The sequence below is a fragment of the Dinoponera quadriceps genome, unplaced genomic scaffold (genome assembly GCF_001313825.1).
Source record: "Dinoponera quadriceps isolate SergipeBrazil2010 unplaced genomic scaffold, ASM131382v1 scaffold113, whole genome shotgun sequence".
In the NCBI taxonomy this organism is placed as follows: Eukaryota; Metazoa; Arthropoda; class Insecta; order Hymenoptera; family Formicidae; genus Dinoponera; species Dinoponera quadriceps.
The window spans coordinates 1,318,822-1,328,228 of NW_014554899.1; the positions used below are offsets into that span (position 1 = coordinate 1,318,822).

At 45.8% G+C, this 9,407-nt stretch overlaps 1 protein-coding gene across 1 annotated transcript in view; it reads right to left on the minus strand.

The window, feature by feature from the left end:
• LOC106742455 (dentin sialophosphoprotein-like) overlaps positions 1 to 8,622 on the minus strand; it is a 25,090-nt gene extending 16,468 nt beyond the window's left edge. Inside the window, exon 1 of the mRNA XM_014615387.1 lies at positions 8,587 to 8,622. Within this exon, the coding sequence (XP_014470873.1) occupies positions 8,587 to 8,607 (21 nt within the window). The 5' untranslated portion in view covers positions 8,608 to 8,622. The remainder of the gene's footprint in view (positions 1 to 8,586) is intronic.
• Between the last annotated feature and the right edge of the window lie 785 nt (positions 8,623 to 9,407).

Below are 9,407 nucleotides of genomic sequence, written 5' to 3' on the forward strand. Positions count from 1 at the left end.
CCCCCCCACCCGATGTGCAGGCACATGTAGCTAAGGCGAATCTCGCTTCCGTAAAACAATATCTTATCGACGCTGAAGTGACAGAGGAAAACGTCACGAACGTACAAGGACGTACACCGTCGTTCGTTAACGTTGCAGTCTTCTCTCTCTTTCTCTTTCTCTCTCCCGCTGATTTGATCGTTAGATTATTGTTTTCTGCGGCTTACGTTGGTGCACACCCTATCGTAACATTATTCATATTTATTTGTTATTCACATTCATTTTCAATCATTCTTATAGCATATTTATTTTCTATCACCCAGCAATTGCCTCGATTACTCACACTACGAATCGTTACTTATAATTTTCTTATACTTATTTTCTGTAATTATTTTTTCTATTTTCCTATTATTATCTATACTCGCGAAGCTTCGTAAATATATATTTCACCAATTATTTATTATATCTCATTCTCTCGTTGATAATTTTGTAAATTATTTATTCTCAAATTTATTTTCCTTTTAAATTTTACCACTATATTACTTATATATATACTTACATGTACATATATTGTCTGTAAGCTCATTATATACTGCATTTTAAAGGGCGTCACTCTAGGGTTGAGTCACCTTCTGTTGTATCCTTCTCTCTCTCTCGATCTCTTTCTCTCTCTAAATATTAATACATTAATATTCTGTAATATATTAATATTATATTGACATATTGTATATTATAATATACATTATAATATATAATATATTAATTCTTTATAATATGTTAATAAACTTTACTCTCCATTCTATTTTTTCTCTCTTTCGAAACGCTTTCAATTTACGGTTAAATTTGTATTCCAATTATCATCATTTTTATATTTCGAATCTTTCAAATCCAAATGTAACTTCTGTGCCGAGATTCTCTGTATTAATAAAGAAAGATTCATTAATTAGAATTGCGTAGAAAACCTTGTACAAGTGTAACGAATGTTAATTTGAGAATGATCACGCGCGCGTTGATCACCGCGGTGCGCCGGGGGCTGTCGCAAAAAATAGCGGCTTTTATTTCGGGCGGGAACGATTTCTCGCGTAATGGGCCACCGGATATTTGCAGACGCGCGCTTATCGATTCGGTTCGCCGACATCGTGCACCGGGTCAACCTGCGCGGGGCGAAATTGAGTTCAATTCCGGCAATTGATCCGCGAGATCAGCTGTGTTTGCCAACAACCATGTTGCCCGGCGCGTCGCTAACAAGCCGACGACGTCAAAACGGCGCGTATGCATCGACGCTACGTCGGTCCCGGCGCGATTCCGAAATGCCCATTTTTGCGGGGGTGAGTTCAATGACGCGGGCAAATATTTCGGCAGCTTCGCCTCGCTGTTGGCTGTTTGATAAAACGGCTGCGATACTTGCAACACGCGGAAATGGAATAACGTACAACGCGCGGCGATCGCCGAGAAGCACGGAAATATAATCGTCGTTTATATCACGCCGTCCGAGGATTCTTACTTAACATTTTCACACGTCACTTTGAAATTTCTTTCTCACGCCCCTCCCCCCTCCCCTTCCTCTTTCTTTTTTCACTAAATTAAGAGCGAGTGGAATTAACTGGTTCTACGCGTATTCTTATTTAAGCGTCGGGAATCATAATTCTCCGCGAGATGCGGTCTAGGTCGTCTTAGTGGAATAGCAAACTTCCACCATAATTTAAGGCACGGTCGTGGCGGAAAAAAGTAACACCGGCGATTATGAGTTCGCTCGTAGTTTCAGCTTGAAAGCTCATAGCTTATTTATAGCTTTCCTTCGCTGGAAGTAATTCGCTACGTTTCGGTACACGGAAGTCTCGGCGTGGCGAATTTTTTAATCGCCTCTCACGTCTCGATTCAATTTCATTCACGCGATGAGAAATTTCGCCCGCGACGCCTAAATGTCACTTTTCCACCCACCACGAAAATAGACGTTAGATAACACGAGCACCCGTTACTCGTCGAGCCGCTTCGAGCATTCTTCTTCCAGTTTAACGACGTAATCGTGCGGTGCGCGTGTGAATCGGCGCATCTATTTATACGAGATGCATGAATACAACGCGGAAAATCGTCAGTTTTCTTACCGCAGCCGCGGCATCGAGCGTAGTCGGTAACGGAGTAAACACGTGGTGGTTTTGGCACCGACATTCACCGGAGCTTATGATTAATTCAATGGCATGCTTCAACCAGTTTCTCCCGTGACACGCCTGTTCCTTCCATCGCGCGCGGCGTCCGACAGTTCCGCACTCTTTCGAAAACTCAGAAGCCGAAGTCCATCTACTTCCGTCGTCGCTCTTGCAGAAAAAGAAAAAGAAACGCGAAAAAAGTAAAGAGAAAGAAGAAAGAAGGGCAAAAACGAGAGCAAAGCCGTGTCTACGACTGCGTTTAAATATAGCGCCGGCTGCTCGCTTATAGCCATTCGTGTTCCCTTACTTTGCAGCATCCGCATGCATATTCATTTTTGCACCGAGTTCTATCAATGACAAGCAAGAAGTTCTACAAAAGCTGTTGTATACAGCGTCTTTCGCATTTGTATTTTCTTCCCGAGTAGGATAGCGGAGATGTGTCAGGGCTGTTTATAAAATTCGCGCTTCGGACTTTTTCAATTTGTTCTCGAACCGGACGTCACAACCACGGGTTATTTCGAGAACCCGATACTAACATTTTAGTATCGTACAAATTGACCGGCTGATACACGTATATAATATACCGTCTGCGGATATATTTATTATTTCTGCCATTAAAAATGTTGTTTTTAACGATTTACAAAGTGCTCGCGGAAATATATTTTTGCGCTGTTGTCTCGTGGAGAAAAAGATACCGATATGTAAAATAATATATAAAATAATTATACGAATGAGATTATATGAATAATTTATATAATTATATAATTATTAAAAGAGAAGATGGTGTTATGGCCTCCCATTTACATTTTGTAACTTTGTTAATAAACAGTATTTTAAGTTGAAAATTTAATGATTACATTCGTCAATGTTATTCAATCGATTCTAGTTAGTTGCTGTTGTTTAATTTCGCATAACTCGGAATGTATACAGCGGGATAAAATTAAAATAACGAACAAAATACTCCAGTATACATATATTCGTATGATAATATGACTAAGTTTAAGGAGAATGAAAAGTATGTATAATTAAATGCTAAAAATAGCTTGTGAACGTTTCGAAATGCTTGAAAGTGAAAATGCGTTATAACAAATGCCAGCTATTATACATTAGTACATTAGCGCCACTGCGTAACGGCGGACTATTGAAAAATGGTCCTGTAAGCAGTTGCTAGAATTCGTTATCTAATAGCAAATATACTAAGGATGGTCGTGATATCATCTTCTCCTCTATATAAATAATTATCTATATAATCACTTATATCATTATATAAAATAATTTGTCCTTAAAAGGAGAGCTGTGCGAGCAGTGTCGGAGAGTTCTCAAACATAATTCTGCTTATAATTACATATACAAGAAGCAGGAAAAAGTAACCTTTTAATATGCCATTACGCTAGCTTACAACACGCTCGAAAGTCTCTCAACGAAGCGTCCTGCAATGAAAGCTAAATCCGGCGCATAGCGAGAGCCAGTCTCTGTTTTTTTTTTTTTCGAGGGGCTTACAGTTGCGTAGCAATAAATATCGGGCTCTATTGCGATGCAAAAAGAAGAGGAAAAGAGCATCGGGCGGATATAAAAGAAAGAGGAACGAGGTACGCTCGATTAAAAGCATTCGCGCCATCGTTTGCAGCCCACGATTGCTCCCTCTGAAATATTCAAAAGAAACCGTTAAATCCTTTTCTCCGTTTACGGCTTCCACGAGGCAACCTCGCTGCCTTGCGCTTGCAACGAACACCTCCGCACCGTTCTAATCTTTGAAAGCGTGCCGCGTATCCAAGAGGGGGGAGGGGAGGGGGGGAGAGAATTATTAACGAGTCATATTGTGCTCCGACAGTCTTGCGTCTCTTCAGAATTCTTTCTCGCCTCGTTTACGCCGAGCTTAATAACCGTCTAAAATAATCACCGACGTCGACGCACAGTGGGGAGCGTCTCCGTTCGCACGCTACCCGCGATCGAGCAACGTCGCACCTCGCGAAACGAAAGACGCATCGAGCAAATGCGAATTCGTTCTTCGTCGAGAGCGCGACGGTAATTCGAGTTCGTGAGAGACGCGGGAATTGTCTGCGACAAATATCACGTGACGACATGCGTCTCGCGTGATATATCGACGTATAGTTCGCGGCGCGCTCCGAACTCGAGAGAGGTAGACGAGGAGGCCGTCCGGCCCAAGGGTATGCTCTTGCATCCAGGTCGCGTACAAAGATCCTTATTGGTAGACGACGGCAAACCTCACGAAGGCGCCGGAAGCTCTTGTCTCTCGGGAGCTTTCGAGAGAGAGAGAGAGAGGGAGATCCAAGGGAGCTCTTCGTGTCTCCCTCGCGCGACCTCAGGATCGCGTCGTCGCATCGCGGCGTTCGTGTTTCGAAATCCGACACCCGGTAGGCCGCCTCCGACGTCGATCGCGGTGTGTGCTTGTATGTATTCGAGGCAGAAGAAAGCTTTTACGCACGAATATATACACGCGCGAGGGCGCGGGCAGACGTCGTCCGGGAAAGACCCAGCTAATTTTGCTGGCCGCGCCGCGCGCCGGAACGCGCCGGCGACCCGGTGCGAACGAATACGTTTCTGGGTCTTCACGCAGCCGGGAATTCGCGCTTGGAAGTCACTCGTCGCGTGATCCTCCGACGAATGATAAGGAAACCGCCCAGCCATGTACCCGAGATTTTCCGGCGAGTCGCGCCCGACCGGTCTGACGTGAACGCGTCTATATCTACTGACAGCGCGAGATTTCGGGTCGCATGATGTGCTTCATGTTGTGTTAGGATTAGGGATGTGTGATACTACTGATATAATACTGGTATTGACATTTTCCTTTCAATATCGGGTATTTTTGTATCGATATTTTCTTTCGATACTCGTCCCCATACCAGTATTACTTTGTTTCGATATCTTTTCGATGTCCTTTTTCTTATTATTGTTTATTTAGTCGATTTTCGAAATATCATGTATATTTGTTTTATGAAAATTTGTGTAACATGCAAGTTATATTTTTAATCTATCTTTTTTCATGATTTCTGTTACGGTTAATTTTACGGTTATTTATTGACTGCTGAAGTAAAAGGGAAGATTCCGGACATTTTTACTAGTGTGCAGAGTCGATCACGAGTGTCATTTTGCGCGTATATTGCTTTATTTCCATGTATATCACAATAATGTCTGGCATGCAATTTCTCGTTTCTGAGAACATCAAACAAGAATAGTTATTACGAAAACAAAGCTTTTAGCACATCCTATTTCAGATGGCAAACCATAGAAAGTCTAGTGCAAAAGGTAGATGTATCTTTACATATATCATAGTAAGATTATATCACGTATGGATGTACGAAATCTTTAAAAGTAGTTCGTAAGATAAACACTTCATTGATTTCTATATTTCCTCTAATTTTAAGTTTTTCAAAGTTTCAAAGCAGACGTAACTTTTGTTCTGATATTGATCCATACTCATCTATATTTTATTTACTTATTTACTTTATTATCCATACTTTTGCTCTGATATTAATATCATTAATGATATCGGTATTCTTGATTCGATACCTATTTTAATATTATACTATCGATACTTTCATGATGTCACAACATCGCTAGTTAGGATAGAATATGGATCTTTCGTTTCCTAGAAATATCTACGGTACATTTTCAGCTCGATCGAACGGACTTTAACTGCACTTGCGATAATAATTTCTTCAGGTGCGTCGTTGCACCTGCGAAGATAGTATCGTCATGGTGAATCGCGGTTCATCATGCCTTGTGTTCATTCAACTTTGCCCTCTATGTTTATATTTGTGGCTTCGCTTAACGGAAAGAGCCGTGTAGTTTAGTTTAATTCCCGGAATAATCTTGCATATTAATGTAATTAGTTCGCGCGTTATTAGCTGCATCAAGCTAATTACAAGCGCCGAGACGCGCCGCTTCTTTTCACGCGCGATATTTGATTATGCGAGTTTTCCGAAGAAACCGTGTTCCCGCGTAAAATTCCGGCACACAAGCCGGCCGAAATAATTAAATACACCCGCAAACTCCCCGGCATCGCCGTATTTCTAAATGTGACCGCTGTTTTGCAGAATTTCATTTCCTGCGTGCTGAATTCTCCGCCGGCTGCGACTCCGCGGCGGCAAAGTCATGCCGGGCGCTGTTCTAACGAAACATTCGTGATAAAGGGGCGAATTTAATTACGAGCCCGCGCGAGATCTACAATGCTCGTGTGGAAACATTACGCGGCATCGCGCAGTTGCTCCGTTGCCGCAGTTCCGAACTAAAAGTGAAAAACTCAAGGCACGGAAGTGCAAACCGCCGGCACGAATAAAAGGATATTACCCCTCTCCCCCCTCCTTACGATAATCCGTCAGGCGTGAACACGCGAAACACGCGCGAACGTACCGCGGAAAATTATGCGTCGCCGGCTGCGTGACAATGATGACGTAGACGACAATGGACGACGACGATGACAACGACGAGGAGCGCCGAATAGACGCTATCGAGAGAATTTTTCGCGAGTTAGCGGTACTTCCCAAACACCCGGTTTCGTTCACGGAAGGCATAAGCGGCGGTGGCGGCGGTCGCCGCGACCTGGACCTTCGGACGATAAAGTTAATGGACTTCATTTACATTGCATAATTACGACGAAAGCGGAGCCAGCACTCAAATTATACGCGAGGACCAACGACCAGAACCGAGAGCAAAGGTGCCCTTTGAATATTCGGTATGCTTAAAACACTCATTTACACTGCACACGTTCGTTAAGTACGCGCTGCGCGCGGCTCTCCGCGGGATTGTGAGAATTAATCGGCTTGCTGGACGACGTAAACGCGCGAGAGACCTACATAAACGCGAGTACGGAGATGGTGGATGACGGTAATGCGGTTTGCGAAATTGTCGTCGGATTAATCCGGTCGTCGTCAATCGAGACGCGACAGGATACCCGGATATCCGGATAATATCCTGCAGTCCAACCTGCAGAGGTAGATTTTGCGCAGTGCCCGCTGCAAATTTTGTTGGCAGAAATACAACGTGATCTGCTAACAGATTATGATGATGGATTGGCGACAAAAACCGAGCGGGATCTGTCCTTCTGTCGGCACTTAAATGTATGTAAATGGAATATTGCGGAACCTGCCCTCGGTTTCTGTCGCCAGTCTGCCGTCAAGACATGTCAACGGATTCTGTCGACAGAACACGAGCTTATTGAACACAGATAGCTAAAGATCTGCCAAGGTATTCTAGTCGAATCTGCTGTCAATCTGCCGACATATGCTAACATTTTACCTACTGGATACACCCGAGTCGAAGTTTTAGTCTTACTTTAAACCTAACTTAGTTCTACGTCAAGTGTTCCAAGCTCTTATATTGTGCTCCCCCGGTGCTAAAAATGGAGAAGTTATTGCAGTTCCCTCCACTTGAAGACTTAATGTAGAACTAAAATTAAAAGAGCACTTGTTTTACTCTTTTGATATTACAACTGCGAACTTATTTCCGTCTTTTCCGCTTGAACGTTTAATCCACTTTGCCACTTTAGAATTTAAAACTTCGAATCGGACATTCTTTCGGATCTTTCTCCCGCAACCTCGATAATTTGTTACCGACTCTCTTACGAGACTTGCCGTGGGCTACGCGAAAAAATACCATTTTACTTGGAACAGCTATTGAATCCGTCCATTTCCGTAATCATGAGTTATTACCTTAAACCGACGGTGCACAAGCGTCCGATAAAGATATCGAGACGCGACGTAACGTTCGCTCGATCCTACCTGACGCACACGGACACGCATGCGGAAGCGTGGGCTTATAACGCGACTGTGGATTACGTTAGACCGGCGCCAGGAGACTTATTTCAGAGTGGAAATGAGGAGAAAAAGCGCCATCGATAATTGGCCGGGCACTTTTCGCGCGACGGCGCGCATGAGTGATGGTGACGCCGTATCCCAGATCCTCGGCGATAACGCGAATGGCAAGTGTGTCGCGTTCCGCCTCGCGAATGCGAATGCAAATCGCGGCTATCCATTTCAGCCGATAACCCGGCGCGCAACGCGCGCCGGCTGGAATCCGGGCACGTGGCCGAGAGTATCGGCGCGAATCGCGCGGGCGTGCGCGCGATCGCGCCGCAGATACCGATCTCATCGATCAGACGGAAATTACGTTTATCTGGACACGGCCGCGTCATCGCGCAAACACCGAAGAGCTCGCCGGTATTTTTTCGCTGCAGATATCCGCGGGGAATCTTTCAGCCCGCGTCCACAGAGAGAGAGAGAGAGAGAGAGAACATCACCGGGAAAGTGGAAAAGCGGGAGAAAAATCGCGTTATCTGAATGATTTATCCTCCGTTTATTTATTCCTCGTCGTCCTCCGCGTCTTCCAGCTCCTCCTTTTCCCCCCATGCTCGTCGACGGACCGACGCGTCGAAGAGGTTGCGAGACGCTAAATCGATCCGGCCGCGCGACAACGGGGGAACGAGTACTTGCGAACTTACGTAGCTTCTATACGATGCCATGATCCCGCGCTCCACTTCGAGGCGGCGAGGAGGGGACGGGTCCTCCTCGAGACGCTTCCTGCAGCCAGGTTCACCAACCACCGAGCACACGAGCACCCACACCACCGTCACACGATTCACCGGCGCGGCCCGAAGAAGAGGCCCGCAACGCTGAGGAGAGGGCAGGTCGCGGTATCAAGGTCGCGTGCGGAGAGCCGATCGCTTCGAGGTAGGCTTCCTCGAGCGGCCTTCTCTGCGGGAGGAAGGTGGCGAGCGCTGTGAAGGCGCTTCGTTTCGGACGAAGCTCGGACCCTGAAGAACCGGCGACCCGCGAGGCACGCCGCGGGTCCCTCGCTCGCTCGCTGTCTCTCTTCCTCTCCGTCGCCCTGCTGCTCTTTCTCTCCTCGCTCGCGATCTCCGCGCCTCCTCCTCTTCTTCCTTCTTCTCTTTCCTCGGCTTCCTCCCTTCTGCTCGCCTCGTGGAGCTACGGGATCAACTGCTCCTCGTCGCTCTTTCTCTCTGTCTCGCGGCCGCTCACTCGAGCCCTATTTTAAGAATAGCTTTATACCTTCGCCGTCTCGCTCCTCCGCTTCCTCTTCTTCTTCTTCTGCTTCTTCTGCTTCGTGCGCGGCCGAGAGAGAAGAGACTAGGGCCGCGGATAAATCTTACGACGGTACATGCATTTCCGTCCGGGCGGAAACGAGATCGCGACGAGTTGCGAGGCAAGAGCGGTCAATGAAGACGTCGACGAGGTCGATGGAGCCGCGAAGGAACTGCAAACGTAGCTCGAGTTGTAACCCTCGGCTCGATAAGTTCGCCAC